Source organism: Panthera onca, chromosome A3, assembly GCF_046562875.1.
Source record: "Panthera onca isolate mPanOnc1 chromosome A3, mPanOnc1 haplotype 2, whole genome shotgun sequence".
In the NCBI taxonomy this organism is placed as follows: Eukaryota; Metazoa; Chordata; class Mammalia; order Carnivora; family Felidae; genus Panthera; species Panthera onca.
Genome location: NC_138341.1, coordinates 27,163,731 through 27,188,679, shown reverse-complemented (window position 1 = coordinate 27,188,679; position 24,949 = coordinate 27,163,731). Strand labels below are relative to the sequence as shown.

Here is a 24,949-nt window from a genome sequence, read left to right as displayed (position 1 = left end):
CTGCTCGTTCCCTCATCTATAAATTAGGGACTACCTGCCTGGTAATACCTCAGCAGGACAAAGTAAGGACGCATGAGATAATGTCTGTGAACTACAATAGACTCCTTGGAGACTGGGGCTGTTTGAAAGCAACTTTGTTAGTGGCAGCTGAGAAAATCTTTGGTGAGCCAGGAGCCTGGGGACCTTTGGTTCTGGTCCATGACAAAATTAGAAAACAGCCATGTTATTTGGCTCCTTCTTCTTTTCAAGCCATTTCATGGGGATAGAATTATGTATTATTTACTCAGGGAACCCTGGTAGTATTTCTGTGAAATAATTTCCATACACCAAATATTACTGAACAGTCTCCATCGGTTTCCTGTTTACGTACAGAATTTTCAAATTTCTACTCCTTCCCACTTTCCATCCTCGCACCATAGTTACTACTTAAATGTCTCAACTCCCCATCCTGAAACTGTAAGTATGACTTAACAATCAGCATGTGACTTCAATCAGTTAAGTATCTGACTTCAGCTCAGGTCATGATCTCATGGCTCATGGGTTCAAGATCCACGTGGGGCTCTGTGCGGACAGCTCAGAGCCTGGAGCCTGCTTCGGATTCTGTGTCTCCCTCTCTCTCTGCTTCTCCCCTACTTGGTCACATGTGCATTCTCTCTCTCTCAAAAATAAATAAACATTGAAAAAAATTTTAGAATCAGCATTTGACTTTTTCGGGGAGTGTTGTTTTACACATAAAGGCTTGTCAGGTAAACCACGCCATTTCTTTAAAAGCATTTCCAAAGCTATAGATGTACCAAGAAGGCCCATGCAAAAACAAAGTCATCAGGAAAGGGGGGAGGTTTCTAGAGAATGGTTCTTGAGAACTAATAAGGTGAAAGGCACCACACAAGATACCACAACACGCATTTATTCTCAGGACAGCCCTGAAAGTTAACTTTGTGGCTCCCAAGTTAACAATCCAAAGGGGCCAAGTCGCTGACTCCAAGCCATAAAGTGACTAAGTGCAGAAGTCAGGAGCTGATGCCACAGCCCTGCCCCCTCCCAAGGGGGCATGCTGCCTCTCCAGGGCAGAGTGAGGGTCCCCTATAAAAGGAGAGTGGGCACACTTCACCCCTGTTGTCTCATGGCCCTCAGCTGCCAGGGAAGAGACTTTATAGTTCTGTTATGATCCTAGTTGATCAGAGATTCAGGAATGTAAAATGCTCCCGCGTCTCTCCAGATCAGAATGCAAGGGGCCTGGGGGAGAGGCAGGGACAGACTGCCAAAACACCGAATTAGCTCTCCCTCCAGGACCAGGTCATTAGATCCATGTAGAAAACCAATGCAGAGGAGGCAGGGACAGCTGAGGGCAGCCTGCCCCAACTTGTCTGTCCCTCCCTTGGTCTGGAAGTCGAGCCATATTAGAAAATGGGCTGATCTTCAGGCGGCCACAGGCAAAGAACCCCCGTGGAACCAGGACCATCCACATGGCCTGGCCCCTCAGAAAAGTGTTCAGAGACCCCTCTTCCCTTCCCCGGCACATATCCATGGCAGCATTCAAGCAGAAGTACAACATATTTCTTCATGAAAATAATTATTTAAAAAGCACCATGGTGGTTTCAAAAAGAACCTGTATAACTGGGATACAAACATGAGCAGAAATATTAAATGGTTAAGCATTCTGGCCATACTCTAAAAGCTTCTCAGAACTTTTTTTTTTTTTTTAATATAATACTAGCAAACTCATTGCCACAATCAATAATAAAGAAATTTTATCTAGCGGGGCTAGAATGCAACCTGGAGTTAGTCAGAGGGAGCTTTGGTACAGAAGGGTTTGTAACCAAGTCCCAGAACACATGTAAGACAAGCTGCGAGAAAGGAATGTAACAGGGCAAGAAGGGTGGAAACTAAAAATCAACAGCGGGTAAATCTGCACCATGTTCCCAGATGAATGATCCAGACGCTGTAATTAAGTCTGGGCTTACGCTACGATGCTCCGCAATCAATTGTTCTACAGCGATTCAGTCAAACTACCAGGGAAGGCAGATGCTGAGGTGGACAAGGGGAGAGCAAAAATGGAAGACAATGGAAAACAATCCAAAGTCCCTGAAGCAAGTCCAAGAGGCTGTGACTGCAGAAGGCAGGAAGAGCTTCGATGAGCTGATATCATGCACAGGCTGGGGGAGGAAAGTCTCAGGTGTGGACCCAGCCCTGCATTTCACCATCATGTGTGCTCCACACTTCAAGGTGGCACTGACTCACCCTCACAACGGCCGCCCCGGGTCATGCGGTACCCGCTGTCGCAGTATTCACACCGGAAGGCCCCCATGGTATTGATGCAGTGTCCTTCCCCACACACATCTGGCCTCAGGCACTCGTCAACATCTATACGAGGCAGAAAACACGGTCGAGTTTTATTTCTCAAAACAGAATTTCAAACCTCTCCCATCTCCCAGGTCAGTTTGAAGTCAAGAATCAACCGATTCCCACTACCATCCCTTTGATTTGTTTGACGTGTTTCAAAATTGAGTGGTTTTGATTTATGTGGGACCCAACACATTTAACATCTTGGGTCTCTGCACACACTTGACACTCTTCATTCCATAGCGTTGGAGAAAAAAACTTCCATATTTATATCCTTCAGTGTCTAGCAGATGACTATGTCATAAAAGGTGTTCAGTGATAAATTCTGGGTTGCCAGAATAAGCAGTTAAGATTGATGGGATCTTAGGGGAGCTAACAACCCAGATCTGGGAATTTATGCATCAGGAAGAACACAGCCATTACCTATGCAGTTAGGACCCTCCTCACTGGCCATAAATCCTGCTGGACAAATACACAAGAAACTTCCCTCGGTGTTTTCACAGTGTCCCTGGGAACAGAGCTGTTGGACCTGAGTGCATTCATCAATATCTGTTAACAAAAATACAGATAAAAGTATCAGTGTCGTGTAGCATGAAATTCTCAGTCTCCCTGTTCATAAAATACCAGCACACTATTCCCTGTGCACCACATCCTTATAACCGAGGAGACTAGGAAAGGGAGACATGATCACACGCCTCAGATACTTGAAGGATGGTTACTGGGAACAGGGAATACACTTATGGTATATTGTTTGAAAAGCTAAAACTACAACCTTCACATTGGTGTTTGTGAGAGACAGATTTAGGTCAACACAGAAGGACCCCTCTGATACATGGAATCACCTAAGCACTGAAATTCATGTGCAACTCCCAGGCCAGCTCAGCAGAGAGTGCCAGAAATACTGTAAAAGGGACTCTCCCACTGTGCACGTGGGCAAAGCTAGACTAGATCATCTCAAATGCCCTGTTATATTCTACGATTCCAAACAGAATACATACAATGTATGCAAATTCAAGAGAAATAGCCACGGTACAGAGTAGGTGGATACTCCCCTCATCCCACTCCACATATACATATACAAAACAAAATAACGTCAAGTCACACATCTTATGGACACTTAGCATATCAAAGTCATATTAACTGGGTATATGCCTTGTTGCTTTATATTTGCCTTCTAACTCTTAGTGCTGAATTTCCTTTTTCTAAAAAAGAGAGCAATTAAATTTAGTGTTAATGCACTGAAATGATTTCCATAATGCCATCATACGTCTTTCTGAGATACATTTTTTTCCAAAGAACCACATATGAGAGGCTGGATTTGTAAATTCATTAATAGCTTTGTGTTAGTCTACTGATTTTCAGTTTAGAAATTGCTTTTAGAAATCAGATTTTGAGCAATTACATGAATATAATTCTTTATTGCAGTATATAGTATTATTATTTTGGTTTTGCTAAATACATGCTTATAGGTAGTTATTTCTATTACTTCATATATTATATATTTTATTATATTATTATACCTAGAAATCTTTGGAAATTAGTTTACCTTTTTCCCCCTTTTATCTAATTGTATTACATTTGGAAAGGTAGGTAGCACTGAACCAGGAGGTAAGAGCAACCCAGGAGATGAACAAACCTCTTTTTGAGCTCTTTTAGTGCAGGGACAGAAATTTTTAAAAATTAAACACAGTAACATTTCCCATGATAATCACAGGGAAAATGTTCTTAATGTGGAAATGTTTTATCTTCAATAATTTCATCCATGAAAAAGTGTCTCTTACCAACACATTTCCTCTGTTGCTCACTGAACTTGTAGCCCTCATAGCATATACACGTATACCTCACAGGCAGGTTAATGCAGTGTCCTGCTCCACAGATGTCAGGGTTCACAGTACATTCATTTATTTCTTAATAAATAAGAGAGAAAAAAAAGACATCAACAAAGATTTCACTGTCGCTTGCAAACCATTCCTGTGTATTTCCTGATTAGCTTATCGTCAGGTATGCAATTAGAAGACACAGGTCACTTCTCATTTATCTAAAGAAAATAAAAACACTCATTCAAAAAGGTACAGGCACCCATATGATTCTTGCAGCATTGTTTACAACATCCAAGATATGGAAGCAACCCAAGTGTCCACTGACAGATGAGTAGATAAGGAGGATGTGGTGTATATATACACAGTGGACTATTACTCAGCCATAAACAAGAGTGAGATCTTGCTATTTGTGACAGTGTGGATGTACCTAGAGGGTATAATGCTAAGTATCTGAAATAAGTCAGAGAAAGACAAATACCACATGATTTCACTTACATATGGAATCTAAAAAAAAAATGAGCAAAGAAATAAAAAAAAAAAACAGAAACAGACCTATAAATACCCAGAACAAACTGATGGTTGCCAGAATGGGGGGAGGATGGGCAAATGGGTCAAGTGGAATGTGAGGTACAGGCTTTCCTTATGGAATGATGCTGCCACTGGGATGAAAGGCACAGCACAGGGCACCTAGTCCATGGTACTGGAATAGTGTTGTATGGGGACAGATCGTAGCTACACTTGTGGTGAGCACAGCATAACAAACAGACCTGCCGAAAGACTAACCTATACACCTGAATCTAATGCAACATTGTGTCAACTTGAGTTCAATAAAAAAGGTATGGTGACTTCTAAAATCAAGTATAAATTCATTTGATTACTTCATAATTGCTCAGTTAGTCACACCCAAGATCATCAATAATTCCTAATGAAACAACTTCTAACATGAACTGGAGTGGATAGCAAGTCAGAAAAAGGCCACCTTGGTGGGCGCCTGGGTGGCTGAGTCGGTTAAGCGTCCGACTTCAGCTCAGGACATTATCTCACAGTTCTCATGGGTTCGAGCCCTGTGTCGGGCTGTGTGCTGACAGCTCAGAGCCTGGAGCCTGCTTTGGATTCTGTGTCTCCCTCTCTCCCTGCCCTTCCCCCGCTTGCACTCTGTCTCTGTCTCCTTCAAAAATATGTAAACATTAAATAATAATAATAAAAGAGGCCACCTTGGGAATTTTAAGACAATCAAATCTTTTCAACTTCTAAGATGGCCCACAAGGAGTTTCTACCCATTCCAGTTCATTTGACATGATGGACTTTGAACCAACATGTGAGTTCTACTGATAAAATATATAGTAACTTTTTATTCATTAGCAGGCCAAATTCAGTTTCTAACAACTATGTCCAACCTCCTCCAAAATCTGTCATTAGTTCCCAAGAAAGATCTACCACTCCTAATCAAAGCAAAACTTCTGGGTGTAACTTACTCTTAATTTGCCAATTTCAACATCATTATATTTAGAGTGATAAAGTAGAATCTTCTTCCCAATCTTTTCTGCTAAATTCCCCCTTGTGCTCCTACTGACTGGTGCTTGAGACCTGCTTCTTCTATAAGGCCTGAGCAGACTGGCCTCATTCCATGTGGGTACACACTGTGGTAGAGACAGGGTCTCGGGAGTCTATGTTGGGTAAAGGCCATCAAAATGTGCTTACTTACCAAAAGGACATAAAATGGCCTTAATTACCTGAGGACTCAAAAGTGGCCTTCTGAGAGGAATTCCATCCCTTATATGATCTATTTTCAGTGAACTTTGTAATAAGGTATCATGGCATTGTCAGGCAGGGACAGTCTAGTTGGTAGAAGCCCAGGCTTCTAGACACTGAAAACACAAATCTGGCTACCCTTTCTAAGCTCTGTAACACAGGGGCAAGTTACTCAAGCATGCTAGCCCTCACTTTTCTGCAGGTAAAATAAATGGGAATAATCAGAGCATGAACTTGAGTACCAGGTTCAAAGAAGATAAATAACGCACATGGCCCAATGCCTGGCATATTATACGTGTTCAATAAAAGCCATTAAAGACCTAAAAGTGAGACCTGAAACCATAAAAATCATACAAGAGAGCACAAACAGTAATTGCTCTGACATTGGCCATAGCAACAGTTTTCTAGATATGTTCCCTGAGTCAAGGGAAATAAAAGCAAAAATAAACCATTGGGACCATGTCCTTCTACACAGCAAAGGAAACAATAAAACTAAAAGACAACTAACTGAATGGGAGAAAACATTTGTAAATGACATATCCTGATAAGGGGTTAGTATCCAAAATACATAAAGCTTTTATACACCTCAACACCAAAAACAACCCAAATGATCCAATTAAAAATAAGTAGATGACGTGAACAAACATTTCTTCAAAGACCTACAGATGACTGTTGGCCATGAAAAGATGTTCAGCATCACTCATCATCAGGGAAATGCAAATCAAACCACAATGAGGTATCACCTCACACCTGTCAGAATGGCTAAAATCAACAACACAAGAAATGACAAGTGTTGGAGAGGGTGTTTTTGTTCCTCAAAAAGTTAAAAACAGAAATACAATATGATCTAATAATTCCATTATTGGGTATTTACCCAAAGAATATGAAAATACTAATTCAAAGGGATACATGCACCCCTATGTTTATTGCAGCATTATTTACAACAGCCAAACTATGGAGGCAGCCCAAGTGTCCATCAATAGATGAATGGATAAAGATGATTTGGTATTTATACAATGGCATGTTATTCAGCTGTAAAAAAGAATGAAACCTTGCCATCTTCAATGGCATGGATGGATCTACAGGATATAATGCTAAGCGAAATAAATCAGTCAGAGAAAGACAAATACAGTACGATTTCACTAATACGTGGAACTGAGGAAACAAAACAAACGAACAAAGTGGGGAAAAAAGACAAACCAAGACACAGACTCTTAGCTGTAGAGAACAAGTTGATGGTTACCAGAGGGGAGGTGGGTGGGGGCATGGGTGAAATAGACGGGGATTAAGGATACATTTGTCATGAGGAGCACTGAGTAATGTATAGAATACATGAATCACTATATTGTATACCTAATGTAACACTGTACATTAATTATACTGATATTTAAAATTAAAAAATAATTTTGGGGCGCCTGGGTGGCTCAGCTGGTTCAGTGTCCAACTTTGGCTCAGGTCACCATCTCATGGTTTGTGAGTTTGAGCCCCGCGTTGGGCTCTGTACTGTCAGTTCAGAGCCTGGAGCCTGCTTCGGATTCTGTATCTCCCTCTCTCTCTGCTCCTCCCCCACTCATGCTCTGTCTCTCTCTCTCAAAAAATGAATAAATGTTAAAAATAATTCTTAAAAAATTAAATTAAATTAAAAAATATTTTTACAGGGGAGCCTGGGTGGCGCAGTCGGTTAAGCGTCCGACTTCATCCAGGTCACGATCTCGCGGTCTGTGAGTTCGAGCCCCGCGTCGGGCTCTGAGCTGATGGCTCGGAGCCTGGAGCCTGTTTCCGATTCTGTGTCTCCCTCTCTCTCTGCCCCTCCCCCGTTCATGCTCTGTCTCTCTCTGTCCCAAAAATAAATAAAAAAAGTTGAAAAAAAATTTAAAAAAAAAAAATATATATTTTTACAAATAAGCAAAAATTTAAAAAAGAAATAAGGGGGAAGAATTCTTGTAAGTAATCCATATACCTGAATTTTTTTAATTTGTAGATTTAAAAGCGAATTGTAAATGAATTAACAAAATACCTTTATGTATTAAAAAAAAAAAAGCTAGCCATTATATTATTAACAGCATTGTAAATGTTGTTCCTTTGGAAATCATTTAAGAATATGTAACAAAGAAGCTGCACATTAAAACAAGGTTGTCCTGGGCTATTACCTCATTGTCAACACAAAGTCAACAAGGCTTAAAATGCATGCTGCCAGGAGCCCATGCAGTCCAGCGTGAGAAGACGGTGGTCTCAGGCAGGGTAAGCTACATCAACCGCCTTGTTGGAAGCGTCTTTGGTTTGAGATGAGAAACAGGTGTGCTACCATTACCAATAACCTACCATGCATTCTGCAGGAGGATGTGACCATCAGAGCTTTAACAAACACTATGGAAATGACCTAAACGAGGGCTGCGGGCTGCGGCTGTGGTAGCTTTCCAAAACCCAAACCACATTCTTCATTTTTCATCAAGTGTTAGGCACTATGCTGTGACTTTGAGACAATTGGTGCAAATCATCTGGAAAGTCCCTGGACTTTACAAGGAAGCATATGAATACAGACCTGCGGTATCTACTTGGATGGCACACATCGCATTTACAAACTACTTATACCTTTTGTGAGCCCACATGTGCTAATTAATTCACTATCAGAAAAATAGAGTGCTTTAGTCCGTATAATGTAAAATGATGGAAAAAATAAAGTAACCCAGAAGGCTAAAAACATTAGTAATTAACATGATGGCTTAAACTTAAGTGGCAATATACAAAAAATGAATTATAAAACATATATAGCATAATTATATAATCACTGGCATGATAGGAAAATGTTTATTCGTTAAAAGATATAATTGGTTACAAATATAGAATATGATCTAAATTATAAACTACACAAAAGACAAGAAAATAAATCTCAGGTTATGATTATGGGGATTGGTATTTTCTTTAGATTTTTCTGCATTTTTCAAAATTTCTACAATGAGCATTTGAATTACTTTTATAATCCGAAGCCTTCCTTAACAAAAATTATCCTTTCTTGGGGCACCTGGATGGCCCAGTCAGTTAAGCGACTGACTTCAGCTCAGGTCATGATCTCATGGTTCATGAATTTGAGCCCTGCATTGGACTCTGTGCTGACAGCTCACAGCCTGGAGCCTGCTTCAGATTCTGTGTCTCCCTCTTTCTCTGCCCCTCCCCAACTCATGCTCTGTCTCTCTCTCCCTCTCTCTCAAAAATGAAAAACATTAAAAATTTTTTTTTTAAATTATCCTTTCTATGCCACAAAAACCTGAAAGGAAAAGGTCACCTTCTCCTGATTATAATCCTAGATACTCAGGTAAGATTTTTTTTTCTCTAGGATAGGAATTCTTTAGAAGAACAGTGTGAAAATCACATCTCTAACCCTCTATTCCATAGTGTAGGTAGATGCCTGCTCTGAAAATTACTGGTATTTACTTCTCTCGATTTTCTTTGTAATGACTAATCTTCCTTTAGAGTCTACTTTGCTATTTTCTTAAAACAAGAGACATGTTAATCAGTTTGCAAAGAGAAAAGTTAGAAGATGAGTTAATATATTAGGGACAAGGATTCAGAACAAGTTCAAAGGCTATAAATCTGGGGTTTTCATATAATGCTTGAGCAGAACTCAGTGTCCCAAAGCCCACACACACCAATTTGTTGATAACCGAGTATTTGTAACTTTTCAAGCACAGCTTTAGAATGGAATATTTATAAGTGCGACCAAAAACCATCAAAAGTATGTGATGTTTAATTCAAATACGATACATTCCTATGCCACGGTGTGCCAACATATTTAAATTGTTTCTTCTGACATCTCTAAAACAGGAGAAATACTTAAGAATTATACTCTTTAGTTTTAGGACGAAACCTTAGGAAATGGCCTTTCTTCCACTGTAGAATCTAAAATAGAGGCTCTGAGGATATTTATGAGGCATGTTTGACAATCTTTAGCTGATTACCTCATAGATAAACTATATAGAGACACAGCTTGATAGTGTTGATCCCAGCTGGCAGGACACTAACATATATAAGAAAATGTTACTCTGACACCACTAGAGGGTACTAAGAGATACATCAAAGGAGTGGAGGGATATTTACTAAAATGTATTTGATTTCTACCCTGTTTGTCCCATTTTTTAATACAAGCAATGAATTAATGCAACTTTCATCAGTGCGGCCTCAGAGCTCCCTTCCGCCCATGTGCTAAGCAGGACTCCACCCTTCCAAACAGAGAGTCAGAACACCTCCAAAACACCTTAGAACTTTTAACACAAGTCTCCTAACTACCTCTTCCCATGCTTTCCCCTCTTATGAGATTTTCATTCTCTAGCAAGTACTGTTATACCAAAAGGCCGTCTTGAAAAACAGCTGGCAAGTTCTTCTAATTTTTCCGAAGACAAAAGACAGGTCTTTTTATTTTTCCAAGAGGTCAGTCACACTTAGATATGTGACCCTCTTCCCACAGAATGAAGCAGTTTCTGTTGAAACATACAGTTCTTTGAGCAGATTGTATGTAGACATAAGCATAAGAATTACGGCAAAGCCTCACACAGGCAGCACTAATTATTGGTCTCTGGGGTACTCTAGGCTAATGAAAAGGTCTTGCCTTCTTTAGCCAGTTTGGCTTCCCAGAGAGATCAAGAGATTCTTCCCAGGAGACTCTTCCCTAACACCCATCACATGCCCCCGGGTCCTCAGGACCACCTGATCCTTCTCTACTATAAGTGCCTCTGAAGCAACTTCACTTTCTCCAAGTCAAGAACCATATTCTGCTTCTTTCACTAGAATTCCATTTAGAATCTTGGGAAAAGAGCTATGACCAAAAGCCAAGGGAAAACCAAATACTCTATTTATCCCACCACCAAGGCCAACAGTGGATTTAGGAGTTTGGTATCTTTATTATGTTTTTTTAATTAAACGAAAAATAAAGTTTTTTTGGCAAAATATGAAAATGAGTATGTTGATCTTGCATGTTTTTCCTCATCATATGATTACTCAAGTAAGTAAGTAAATAAATAAATAAATCCTGGAGATATTAAAGCATGATGATTTTACATGAAAAAAAGGAGTTCATTTTCCAACAGCATACATAGTTTATAGAAGCTGTAATGACACCAGTAATACGCTTTAGGGACAAACGTTTTTTTTAAAGGGGTCAGTTCTGAGTTCTGGAAAAGATCTGATGAGCCAATAGTTTTTATAATGTTTGGGCCACGATAATTACAAAGGTCTCCACAAAGCAGTCATGGAAGTCAAAAGAATAATTTCTGGCTGGTATGCAAGGGCTACGGAGGAAGTTTGGGAAGAGTAGGAGGAAGGCATCAAATGTTAGCTCATGGAAAGGTTTACAAAAATGCCCTGGCTTCCTAACTGCCCCACAATGAGCATAAACTGTCCCACAACAATTGAAACAGATGTTTCCACTTTGTAGATATTTGCCAGAGGTTTGATTTTCTAACCTATCCTTGAGCTATTAAGACACTATGTTAAATCAAGAATTTATATGCTGAAATGTATAATTTATTTGGAAACAGTATACCAGTAATGTTGCAAGCCACCAAATCAGCTGTTAAGAGTGGAAAATATCACACTTATTTCTTGCAAGTATGTGGCTCACTTTATTACATGTCAAAGTGTGTCTGAAGAAATCTGAAAAGGCTACTTCTAATTTCACAATCACAAATGTATCATCACTAAGCCATATGAAGCTGATTTTATTTATTTTAGACTCCTACGTATTATTCTATTCCTTTCTTCAACTTATGAGACAAACTAATAAATAGTGACAAACATGAGTTACCTCCTCTGTGTTTTAGGGGAAAGAGCCATTGTATAATACTCCTGACAGAACTGATCAGATTGCTCCCTCAATCTATGTGTCTGGCTCTCACATAAAGCCAATGGGAACATCTATAGTTTGATTTAAATTAAAATTGATACAAAACAGTCTTCTTGTTCTAGTGTAGATTACAGATTACAGTGTAGCTCTCAAGTTGCAAGCCATTTTAATTCAAATGCTCTAATATTCTCCCCATGGGCTGTTTCAGAAAGATTCTTCTACTATAGGAAGTAGGAACACCTACAAATGTTGCATAAAATTTTAACATCACTTTTTTCCTGGAAGGAAATATTCATGCTTCAAACATGTGATAGCAGATGTCGGGCCTGTATCTCTGCCAAACTCAAATTAAGCTGTCTTCTAACAACTTCTTAAAGCACAGCTACTTTCATTTTTTTTTTAAACCAGCTCTGTAGTTCAGTTGAAGCTAAGTAACTTCAATTTGTTATTCCTCACACAGCTGCATTTAAATGACGAAACTACATTTATCTAGCCAGACTTAATTAACCTCTGCAGAGCTAGTTTGCAAGAAGTCTATTCATTGAAGTCAGCCATTGTTAAAAAGGCACAAAGCTGTACGTTCACATGGGAAAATACAAATATAGAAACACAGTATTTGGACCTAGTGAATTGTCCATGTATTGTCACACTGCAATTTTCCTTTTTAATAATGAGATCAACAGTGAAAAGATCCTTGTTGACCAAGATGTGCCAAGGTGCAGTCTCTTATAGATGTGTTTAATAAAGTGAGCAGACACATAAATGACTTCAGAACAGAGTAACTGTTTTAGCCATGGCCATTTAAAAAAAAAAAAAACCACTATCACTTCATTTTATCATTCTAGAAGTGATTAGAAGAGCTGTTATTTCTCTACAACTTAACACAGTATGAAGAGGAAAAGCAAAAAGCAGTTGGCATCCAGTAAGTGGACAAGGCTGTGGCTCCGGGTGCAGGTGCCTTGAACGACAGAAAAATGCACTGCAGACCCTGATGTGACTGCACATCTCTGTGAAGTGCATTTCATCCTCGGACACAAAGATGCTTTTTATTTTTTATTTTTTACTTTTTTAAAAAAATATTTTAATGTCTATTTTTGAGATACAGAGAGAGAAAGAGAGGGAGGAAGAGAGAGAGAGGGAGAGAGAGAGAGAGAAAATGAGCACGAGCAAGTCGCGAGAGGCAGAGAGACAGGCAGACAGAAGATCCGAAGAGGGCTCCACACTGATAGCGGGGCTTGAACTCATGAACAGTGAGATTGTGACCCGAGCTGCAGTCAGACGCTTAACCTAAGGAGCCACGCAGGCACCCCCAAAGGTGCTTTTTAAAAACACTTTTCAGTCTGATGTCTGAATTCAAATATCTAAGAGAACTCACATCCACATTTTTGAGAAAATGGACCAAGTTTTTAATATAAAAATTATATATATTTTATACAATTGTACCATCGTTTTTATAACTTGATGCTTTGATATAGGCAGGCACTGTGAAATGCTCACTATAATTCATCTAATTAACACACGAAGTACAATTTTTACTTGCAAATTCATTCGTGTCATGTTTCTGAGGAAGGATTATCTTAAGAGAGGCTGCACACTCCTTCCTCTATTAGCTTCTCTTGTTATACCCTGCCAACCTCATCCTGACCTTACTCTGGCATGATGCATTTTAGCGATCTCTTTCTGACTATATAAAAATATTTGTCCACTATAGAGTATATGGAAAACAGAAAATATTCTACAACACCCCAAACCTCTTGGATCCTACTATAAAAATAATCACTGCTAATATCTGGCATATTTTCTTCCAGTATGTTCTCAATATGTAAGTCTTTTTTATATAATTGGCAAAGTGCTCTTTCCTTCATTTTTCCATACTTCATTTTGTGTTTAACAGTATTGTGACCATTTTCTGCTAGATTTTAATAAAAATACTTCAAAAATACTGTATGTGATGGCAGCATAATGTTCCAATGTATAGATGTAACATAATTATCTATTTCCCTATAGTTAAATGTTTGGATTATTTCCACTTTTTCTCTATTATACCTGATGCTGTGGTAAGTATCCATTCATATAAATCATTGTCTCAGTCTTTGGGGACATTATTTCCTCACACTAGATATTTTAACATAAGATTACTGGGTCAAAAGTTCTGAACTTTTTTAAAATTCTTTTTTTTCTTAATTTTGTTTAAATCCGAGCTAGTTAACATATAGTGCAGTAATCGTTTCAAGAATAGAAGTTAGTGATTCATCACTTACATGTAACACCCAGTGCTCATCCCAATAAGTGCCCTCCTTAATGCCCATCCCCCATTTAACCCATTCCCCCTCACCCACCTCCCCACCAGCAACCCTGTTTGTTCTCTGTATTTAAGAGTCTCTTATACATTTTGCCAGTTTGTGCTTTCTAGAAGAGTTAAACCAGTTTACATTTCTTTCAGCCATGTGTTTTACCTCAATTTTTAAAAATATATATATTTTTAATTTTTAATGTTTATTTATTTTTGAGAGACAGAGTGTGAGCAGGGGAGGGGCAGAGAGACAGGGAGACCCAGAATCTGAAGCAGGCTCCATGCTGAGCTGTCAGCACAGAACCCGATGCGGGGCTCAAGCTCACAAACTGCGAGATCATGACCTGAGCCAAAGTCGGACGCTTAATCGACTGAGCCACCCAGGCGCCCCTGACCTCAATTTTACTCTAGTAAAAATTAAATGCTATTTTGATAATTATTTTAATTTGCATTTATTTGATTACTAGTTGACATTGCCTATTATATGTTTCTTGGTAATTTTTTTTCTATAAATTATCTGATTATATTATTTCCCCACTTTTCTATTATTTTTTATTGCTGATTTGTAAGAGCTCGCTTTACATTAAGGGTATTAACATATATGCTGTTGATCTGTTTCACATTATAAATTTTTATAATGTTTACTAGTGATTCAAGTTATTATAAAGAATTTTGAAAATACATAAAAATATATGGAAGAACAGATGACCCACGATCCCAGTAACTGGTGATGGTTGAGCACTTTGATGTGCTTTTTGTATCTTTTTCTGTGTCTGTAAACATTTAAAAAATAAAGCCAGAATCATACTGTGTTCTGTATTTCTTATTATGCCACAGGCATCTCTTTATAACATTAAATATTCTTTTAAAACATTAATAGCCGGAGCACCCAGGTGGCTCAGTCGGTTGAGCGTTTGACTCTTAATTTTGGCTCAGGTCACGATCTGGTGGTTTGTGAGTTCAAGCCCCACATCGGGCTCTGCAATGACAGTGTGGACCTGCTCAGGATTCTCTCTCCCTCTCTCTCTGCCCCTCTCCCACTTTCCAAATAAATAAGCTGAAAAAAAAAATAAAAAAAAAAAAACATTAATAGCTATGGGATATTTCACTGTTTATGTGTACCACAAATTATTTAAAGATTCCTCCTTTTTAACAGTATTTAGATTATTTCCAAATATTTGCTATGATGACTAACGCTGCCATGAGCAACTTCATACATTTGACATAATTTTGATACCCCATTTAAAAGGAGGCTCAGACCCACATCTCCTGCACAGGCTATGTAACATAAGGAACAGCACACCTACCCGTTACTTGAGTAGGTGCAATCACTTGGCTGGCACTTGATGTAGAAGCCTCAGGAGCTACTTCCACAGGCACAGGAGGTGATGTTTTTTCAATCACCACTATATGAGGAAGGAGGGATGAAAAAATTAAAGCCTGTTAGGTGCACCGAGATCCTATTTCAAAACGCAAGCATAATTTAGTCTCATAACATACCACAGTAGTGCTTGGATAATTAAGAACTGATATCGATCCCTAAAGCTCATGGTATTAATACATAGCCCCGCTTTCAACATGTAGCAAGAATATATGTGAACAATTCAAAAGCCAAGAAAAATGACCCATCAAACAATGACCCTCAATAACGTTCCACATATAGAGCTACTCTTGGCCACAGAAAATACTGGAAAAACTTATCTTCCTCTTACCATTATAAAACTTACAAGACCATCCTCACACTAATATTATGAGTATATTAACATACTTAAGTATATGTCTCACACTGCACATCATTTATGAGTTCTAATGATTTATTATAGTTTAAAATCAAAGACAAAAGAATTCTTATCTCACTTTTTTATCCCAAGTACTCTTACAAATTGCACAGATCAACAGAGGTTACCTGGAAACTGTGGATGCAGGTGAATCGTTGAGATGCCTGGAGAGAGCTGGGGTTGCCCAGGCTCAAGTTTGGTTTTCTCTTGATCCAATGAAGGTATTTCCTGGGTGGATGTATTAAAAAGAAAAGAAAAGAAAAGAAAAGAAAAGAAAAGAAAAGAAAAGAGAAGAAAAGAGAAGAAAAGAAAAGAAAAGAAAAGAAAAGAAAAGAAAAGAAAGAAAAGAACTAAAAATAAGAATTATTTTTATTTTTCACATATTACTATATTTAGTTCTACTCTTAGAAAGGCAACAAATATCACAGGACATTGGACAAAAAAAGTGTGCAATTGTGTGAAAAAAATACATGTATGAACTGTAGCTATGCCCGCTACTCTAGCAAGTCTTTGGTTTCCCCAGCAATGCTGATCCATCCATACATCCTCACCCACTTCCTAGGGCCCAAAGCAAAAGGTCCCCTCAGGCATCTTACATGCCTTGGCTCGGGGAACCACATCTGGTCTCACACACGGCACAATAAACCTCAACAGACAACTAAACCGTCATCTCACTGACATGTGGCTCTGCCTTGGGAAGATGGCCAGCCACGCTTTGCAGGTTGCATAATGGGTACAGCACTCGTGTCATTAACTCGCAGCTAGTAACTCTGCACCTCCAGCTCTCAGCATAGTGATAGGCGGGCAGAGCATCAGAAAAACGGGGACCTGGAGGAGCACCTGGGACTTCCATATGCGGCCTGTTGCCCACTGCTGTCCTCCAGACCGGAGGTGAAGAAACAGACTGACGCCTGTGGCTCAGCTTCCAGTTACAGCTGCTCGGGCTACTGCAGACAGACCCATCAGGCCAATAGGGACAGCAGTGCGGGGTCAGTGGGCCCACGCCTTCACTTCCTTATAAGTATTCATCAGGTGACTTGGTCACAGCTGCCCTGTGCATCCCCTCCCTCGCTCCCTCCCTCTGCCATCTTCCAGAAAGCTCACTCCCCTAGTCTGTTTCCCTTTTAACTGCTCTCTTCAGTTATCTCCTCTGCTTTTTATAACCTAGATATCCTGCCTGAGTAGCTCATCAAAGATCTTATTTTGTCGGCAAGAGTGTTTATCTAACTCCGTTTAGATATCCCACCAGTACCTCAAATCCATCCCCTCCAAAACCATTCAGGCTCTCAATCCAAGGTGTCTATTTCTATGCTATGTCACAGCCATTAAACCATCCAGGTTTAAAGTCACTTTGCAATCCTCGCTGTCTGTCTCATTCCTCCTTCCAAGCCCTGCCCATCTGCACTGCCTATTATATTTGTTCATCTTTCCATACCCACTGTGCCCACTGCTGCAGTCCAGACTCTCTCTCATCATGCTTACTGTAGTAATCTAATTGGTCCCTTAAGCTCCCTGTCTCCCTGTCTCAGTTAATCCTGGGGCAATTCATCTTCTAGAAATAACAAACACTGAACTACCTTTTCCCACATTTTCTCTTCTGCTTAAGAATACAGACTAATTTTCTATTACCTATTAAATGTGACCTCAATCAGTCTCCATAGTTCCCCATTCCCTGCAGCTCATGGCCTATGCTAACAAGGAGCAGACCACAGTCAGCTGTTTATGCACTCCTGCAACTTGCAGACAGAATTTCCCCCAGTGGCACAGGGCAGCAGACTTTCTAACCAATGCCAGTTCTCCCCTTGACAAGTAGAGTCTGAGAGAGGAGAGCAAGGTAATCCACCACGGATTACAACTACGGTTCGGATTCCAAGCTTTCCAAAGCAGCCCCAAATTCTCTTCCTAACATGCCTCTCAGGCTCCCCTAACTGACCTCCTGCCTTCCCCTCCACTGCACCTTTGTGCATATCATTTCCCACCCCTGGGCGACCCCGCTTTCTCTTCATCAATCTTCAACATCATGGGACCTCTGCAAGAAGCCAAGACCACAAAGACTAGGACTGCATGTTCCCCACTGGCGCATCTCCAAAAAAATTACAGTGTACGTATACAAGAAAACATTGAGGCCCTCTTTAAGACCCTTCAGGAGAGTTACCATACACTCAATTATCAACAGCACAGAAAACAGCGATTATTCAATAAGATGAGGTTATCAGAGAGCTGGCTCCTCTGCTCACACAGTGAATGATTCCTTCCACGTATCTACCAGAACTGAATTCAAAATCAACAACATGCAAATGACTGTACACTGACCTTTAGAGACCCTATCCGGGAGTTGCAAATGTGCATATCAAATATGCCTATGTGTTGTCCCTCTTCTCGGGTCAATATAACAACATTCTTCTTTCTTGGGTGCTATCACTCCAAAATCCTACTTTCTCCTTGTCTGGATTCTTTCAGCACTTATGTTAGAGCATTTAAAGCTATTCTGTCCCATGTTTATAAGCTAAAGGTTTTTAAAATTATTTATAATAATTTACATATGTGTTCACGCTCCCTAAATTCTAATACTGCATTCTTGTCAACTGAGTGATATATAAATGTATGAACATTTAATACTGATCGAATTTTCATGTTATTAAAGAATCACAGCTAGATTCAGATGGGGAACAATATTATATAGATAGGACTTAGATCCAGCAATTATTTTTTTAGTTCATTTATTTATTTTGAGAGAGAGAGAATAGGGGAGGGACAGAGAGATAGGGAGGAAGAGAGATAGAATTCCAAGCAGGATCCACAGTGTCAGTGGAGAGTCTGATGCGGGACTTGAAGTCACGAACCAGGGGATTGTGACCTGAGCTGAAGTCAGACGCTTAACTGACTGAGCCACCCAGGCGCCAACCCCCCACACGCGCCCCGCAGCAAATTTCCATATTTTCTATTAATAAATCTCACAGTTAATAGTCCCATTTTATGCCAAAAAAACCCCCAGCAAGTTGATTAAATATTTCCCTGAAATTTCTAGGAACCAATATTCTAATATTGGATGGAAATTTCTAAGAACCAATACTCTAGTATTGGATTGGATTATTACCTAACAAGGGTAAGTTCTGGTCTTATTCTAATTTAATCAAACACGCATGTTAAATTTTAGTTGAATTAAGAAGTACTTCGCTTAGCATATATGTGCTCTGAGAATACACAGTTGCATGAACATGTCAGAACACCTTCTTTCCATCCATAGTCCAGGCCATGAGTTGATCTGAATTCTGTGTAATCCTCTGATTCCATTGGTCCCACCTTCTTCTCTTACTAGAATTTAAGTTCCATGAGAACAAGGAGTTTTGTCTGCTTTGTTCTCTATTGTTTTCCTAACACTCAGGATAGTGCCAGTTATATAGTCGGTGTTCAATAAATGTTTCATGAATGAATGCTAGATTTCCTCAAACCAAATAATGAATAATAGACATGTTACTACATTTAAGTCTAAAAAGAATCCATACATATTCTAAAAGAAAATCATTTTGATGGTAAAAAAGACTTGAAAACAATGAATAAATTACCTTCTCAGGGGGTGCAGTTGCCACTAAAACCAGAAAAGAAAGAAGGACATTAGTACAGTTTAAGTCAATCTACCACATAACAGTTATATTTTTAAAAAGCAATAGAAGTCCACTATCACCCCAAAAGGATTAAGAATCAAACTCAATAAAATGCAGAATTATGGTCATTGTGGAGAATTTTACACACAACCAACAGAAAAACTATCCATGTTATATCATTCCTTAACTACAGGAGTTCAGGTAGATGCGATGAAATTCTTTCCAACTCCTTCATTAACTGAAAAAGTTAAAGGAAACAACACTTTCTGGCACATTATTTTATGCCTAATCTGACTTTTATGGAATATCCCATATCACAAAAACAAAACAAAACAAACATTTTCATTAATTGGCCACATACTTATCCTTAATGTAATAAATAATGTTTAAAATACTTTCTGATGTTTATGTTAAAAAAGAAAGCCACTTATTTCAATAAGAGATCTAAGAATGGGTACTGTCCTCCTAATCTTTATTGAACTAAGAGAACTTCCAGTAAGATAAGCTAACTAAATTAGGAGGACAGAAATCACAGGCCAATTAAATCTAATTAGAGATTAACATTAATATGTTGAACAAATTCCATATTAAACAGTCATGACATTGTTGTGAGGTAGTAGTTGTGTCTTTGTATTTAGAAAACTTACGTCCCATTAATCAGTCCTTAGTATTACTCCTCAAGCCTGTGATCAACGATTACTGGGGTTTTTCCTCACTGATCAGTGTCTCCATAAACATAAGTGTACAATTTCGGTAGATGCTTAACTCCCCAAAGCAATCAGGGTACCTGATAGCTTATCGCTGCTGCTTTATTCTTGTGGTTGGAAAAGTCAACTAACTGTCCATCCTGCCTAACCCACCAAGAAAGTCATGAGGCAGCATCTGGGACCAGAGGCCATTTCCTCCTGCCTGTGCAAAGGATGAGTAGTTGCAAACATGTGGCCAGGAGACCCCTACTGTGTAGAAGTAAATGGGTCAATACTGTCAAATCTCGGTGAGGTCCTACCTGCTCTACCTAGCCAAAGAAGTACAACAGAGTGAAAGAGTGAAATGAAACAGACCGAGAACACAGAAAGACTCAGAGACCTGAAGAAAGCTCTCTCTAGAACCTAGGTACCTTCTCTCCTCACAAAATCCATTCCTAAATTCTGACCTAATAAACTGTGAAAAGCCAACAGAAGCTTCATTAGAGACAATGTACATGTCATACAAATCTAAAATTTTTATTCCTTCTATCTGGGGTGAGAATTTTTATAATAAAGATACTCAAGGTATTGAACATGCTGGCTTTTATAAAGAGATACAATCAAAGTTAATTGTCTCTAGACTCCTTCTAAAATATAAAGCCTTACCTGCCTTCTTGGAAAACTGTGCTCGTTGGCCCCATTATATACTCGTCACATGACATCTGACAAGCCATGTCCCTCCCCTCTCTAGGTCTCAGTTTTCTCAGAAGGCCAATGGAAGGACTGCATGAGGCAATTTCCAAGATCCCTTCAATGGACTTTCCTGTCTTCCTTCACTTGCCTCCCATTATCCCTGATTGCCTGCTGCCCTCTATTTCCTGGAAGCTCAGTCAATGCTTTAACTTCTTTAAATCCGTGGATTCCACTTTGCAAAGTAAATAAATATTTATTAAATGGCCTTCTAGACAAAGAAATGAATTATGACTATTCCCTCAAAGATCTAAATTACCCTTCAGGAATAAACACCAAGAAAAAGTGGCCCCAGCAGGTCCTGAGATCACCCTGGAAAATTGTTACCTGCTATGAACATATTACCCTATGGCCGTGGTCCTCAGTCACAGGTCATTTTGGCCTGCAGGGACGTTTGGCTGGGCTGGACAGTTTCTGGCTCTAACAACCGGAGGGGAGGGTGCTAGTAGCGTATCTAAAAGTTAGAGGCCAAGGAGTTTACTCACTGAAAATTATCCTGAAGTACCAATAGTACTGAGGTTAAAAACCCTGTTCGCGAAGAGTGTTAACAGGGAAACCAAACACACACAAGACAGACGGTTGGGTCCATGATCTATTTCCACTCTCACCTTCTGGCTCCGCCACTCCTGGCCCGTGTTCCCGGGAGAAGGTCAGGGCCTCCACTGGCTCTTCCTTGGCTGGGAGAGGTGGAGGATGAGTACTTTTAGCAACAGGTTGAGTGTTCTTTGGCTTGACAAATACAGGTCCTTTACCTACATGGTGATGGATTGGCCTGCGTCTATGAACGCCAGAAACCGTATAACCCATTCCACCAGGACAGATTTCCTTAAAAGCAGCTAGATTTGGGATGGGAAAATATTCCTTTTAAAAATCTAAAAGTGCAAACTTATACAGAGGAAAATATCATGATGAGTATTTTTTAAATAAACCATCATTAATATAGTTACATTCAAAAACTTCAAAAACAGATGCATAATGCTTGAATTTGTTAAATTTGCATATTTACAGAAAAAACCCAACCCTTTGTTTTACTCAGTATTTCTCCATCTGTTAATTCCTTATCAGAGTTATATATATATATATATATATACACACACACACACACACATATATATATATATGGCATATACAGCATATAGGAAGCATATATTTATATATATTATATAGATCAGCGACTAATTAGGAGATATTATATATGCATATTATATATGTAATTTTCTGTATCATATATCATATATATGTGATATATCAGGAGATTTTTATGTATCAAAGATTTTAATATATATTATATATATATATATCATGGGGTGTGTGTGTAAGATCAGCAAAAACCAGGCTTTCTTCTTTTCCTCCTGCTTTGGTGTAATTTCATTAGTTATTAACAAGGAACTCAGTAATGTCTAAGCTAGATGATTAGCAAGAAGGTTAAAAAAGAAAAATACATCACTAGTCAGGGAAATGAGGCGCTGGAATCTTTCATAACTTGTTTCCAAATCACAGACTCAGCCAGAATGGAGCATATCAGCTGATATGGTGAGGTTGGTTAAGAAGGACTGAAAAGGGGAAGTGGTTTTGAACAGTGAGTCTCAGGATAGTGACAAGGAATCCAGCAAAGTTAAAACACACTAAAGAGATGATGGAAAGAAGTCAAGAACAACAGAACATGCCAAGTCAGAAAATGGAGTTATTTTCAAAAAAAGAGACGAGTGGGCAACAGCCTGACTTTGACCAGCTGGCTTAATTATCCAGAGGACAAGGCGATGTTCTGTGCTCTGGGACTGCTATCCTTGCCAGGAAAGTGGTCTTGTCTACTCAGAAAAAAAAAAAAAAAAAAAAAAAGGTAGACTGGGCACATAGGATTTGCTAACCTCCACTGCATCACCTCCAGGAATAAGTAAAAGAGAAAGACGGGGGTGGCGAGGCAGTGTGTGGCCTGAGGAGGAAAATCCACCTAATCCCTTTGGTGTTGGTGTTGGAGGCAAGTTACCAAACCCAGACACTAAGGAGCTTATGGTCAACTTTTATATTTCTACTTTTCAAATTGAAAGTAAAGTCAGTCATTTCTCACTTCTACTAAACAAGAGATCTCCTATTGAATGTTCTGGACCTAAAATTAGTTCTCAATAAAAAGGAAACTCTAAAATACTCCTTGAAGTCTGCTAAAACATTGTTTTTCTAAGGATCACACATTAAATGGCAGAACTTCATTCTTAAATTTAACTATGAAATACAATTCTTACTTGAAAGAACAGATGTTTCCAGAAGAAGACATGTTTTCTGATCAAATATTTTCAGTATTAATGAACTAAATGTTGTGAAAATCACCAAATTAACCAAAAATTGGTTAAGTACAAAAAGTTTGTCTTTAATGCTATTTTCAAATTTAGTTGCTGGATGTTATCAAAGAGTCTTCCTGTGTTCTATTCACCATCTTGATTTACACTTCATGTAAGAGTCACAAAGCTATTAAAACCGAACTTGAAGAGAAATGGGTCTATAAATTACAAAGATAGTTTATTTCATGGATTATTATTTTATAATAATCAGTAGTTCAGATCCCAAAGGGAGAATACTAGGCTATTTTGTGGGTGTCTAAAATTATACAGGCTATCAAAATACGATCAACATTATACTATCCTCTGCCTTACCAATTCTTTCCGATCCTAATCACCAACAAAGGTGGACCATGAGATTTAAATTTATATTTAAACCCTGTCTGCTGCTGTGTAAGCAACAGCTTTGAGACATAGTCCTGTGAGAGTTTCTCCACTTCCCTAGGTGGGAAGCATCTTGCCAAATAAGCACTTGACTAGACTTTTTTTATGGTCACCATGTGCCAATGAACTAGGTGCCACTCCTCCCTTGATAATACCATGCCCGGATTTGCAGGGTGTGTTTCTTTCTCTTCCATTTAATCCTACTTGATCTTGCTTGAGAAGGTGAGGATTCCTTGGCATAAGCAAGACACTGAGAGAAATATACTTACTCTTTCAGGATATTGGGCAAATATGCACCAAACTAAAGTATAAAGAATTAATCAATTTCTATTAATATTCTGACTCAGAAATTCCTAGGTGCACTGGCAGGATCTGCCCTTGAGTTATTAATTCTCAGAGCACAAATTCAATCATGGTTATAATTCCCTCCATTTCCAACTGGAGAAACTGACAAGCACATGTTCAATAAATGAGCAAGTGAGTCAACCCGTACAAGGTCTCGTTTCCATGCACGTGACATGCGGTCAGGCATTACGACAGTGCATGGCCCAGCAGGGCCTCTGGTCTCTTTGTACTTTTGAACAGCAGACTTTGGGTCCGAGAAGATGAGGATAGAAAGTAATGGCTTTTCTTAACATTCAAAAGGAAGTCTAATGTTACAAAGAAACAGGAAAATCACTTTGCATGTCATTTTTTCCCACTGATTCAACCTTCTATGGTCATGGTTTGTACAAACTGATAGAAACCCATTGTATTATTAAAAAGTAAATTAAAAGTCAGAAACCAAAAATAAACCAAGTTGCCAAAGTCCTCCTGTGTCCTTGCGTGGCTGGGAAGGAATATGAGCGTACAGATGGACATGACTTACCTGTGCCTGGAAGGGGACATTTCTCACAGTGTGGGCCCCAGGCTTTGCCCACACTACAACAGCAGAGCTGCTTGGTGAGGTGAACAGACAGAGGGTGCATACACTGCCTTCCGGAACTGACAAGTCGGTAACAGGGCCCTTTCTCTTCAGAGATCACAGGGGTATCCGCTGAAGCAGAGAGATAAGGCCTGATGTCACCCAAGAAACGACAAAGACTAGATTGACTTTTCTTGACACAGTAAATTGAACCTTAAGTTCTGGATTAGAAACCGTATTTCAGAATAAATTTGTGTAGATTTAGGGCATCACCTTTCCTGATTTAGAGTCAGCTTACCAAACAAGTTTTAGAATCAGGGCCCCGAGTGTCCCTCTTCTTATCTGGTCCCTTTTTCCAATTTAGCAAGCATTAGATCAGGTATGTGTGCATGAAGTAGAAAGAAACCACTTTGGCCAAAATCAGCTGCCCAACTAAATCTAAGTAACTATTATCAAAATCACTTG

At 39.1% G+C, this 24,949-nt stretch overlaps 1 protein-coding gene across 9 annotated transcripts in view; it reads right to left on the bottom strand.

Annotated features, from left to right (window-relative positions):
- The window catches only part of LTBP1 (latent transforming growth factor beta binding protein 1), a 401,303-nt gene that overhangs the window by 109,060 nt on the left and 267,294 nt on the right, over positions 1-24,949 (bottom strand). For 7 of the 9 annotated variants that reach the window (XM_060652208.3, XM_060652235.3, XM_060652189.3 and 4 more), the window contains 8 exons: positions 24,449-24,616; positions 21,472-21,699; positions 19,389-19,411; positions 15,951-16,050; positions 15,352-15,450; positions 4,125-4,250; positions 2,767-2,892; positions 2,242-2,364 (listed from right to left, as the gene is read on the bottom strand). In XM_060652208.3, coding sequence (XP_060508191.1) covers positions 2,242-2,364; positions 2,767-2,892; positions 4,125-4,250; positions 15,352-15,450; positions 15,951-16,050; positions 19,389-19,411; positions 21,472-21,699; positions 24,449-24,616 — 993 coding nt within the window. The remainder of the gene's footprint in view (positions 1-2,241; positions 2,365-2,766; positions 2,893-4,124; positions 4,251-15,351; positions 15,451-15,950; positions 16,051-19,388; positions 19,412-21,471; positions 21,700-24,448; positions 24,617-24,949) is intronic. The other 2 variants (XM_060652216.3, XM_060652269.3) reach the window with 1 other exon arrangement.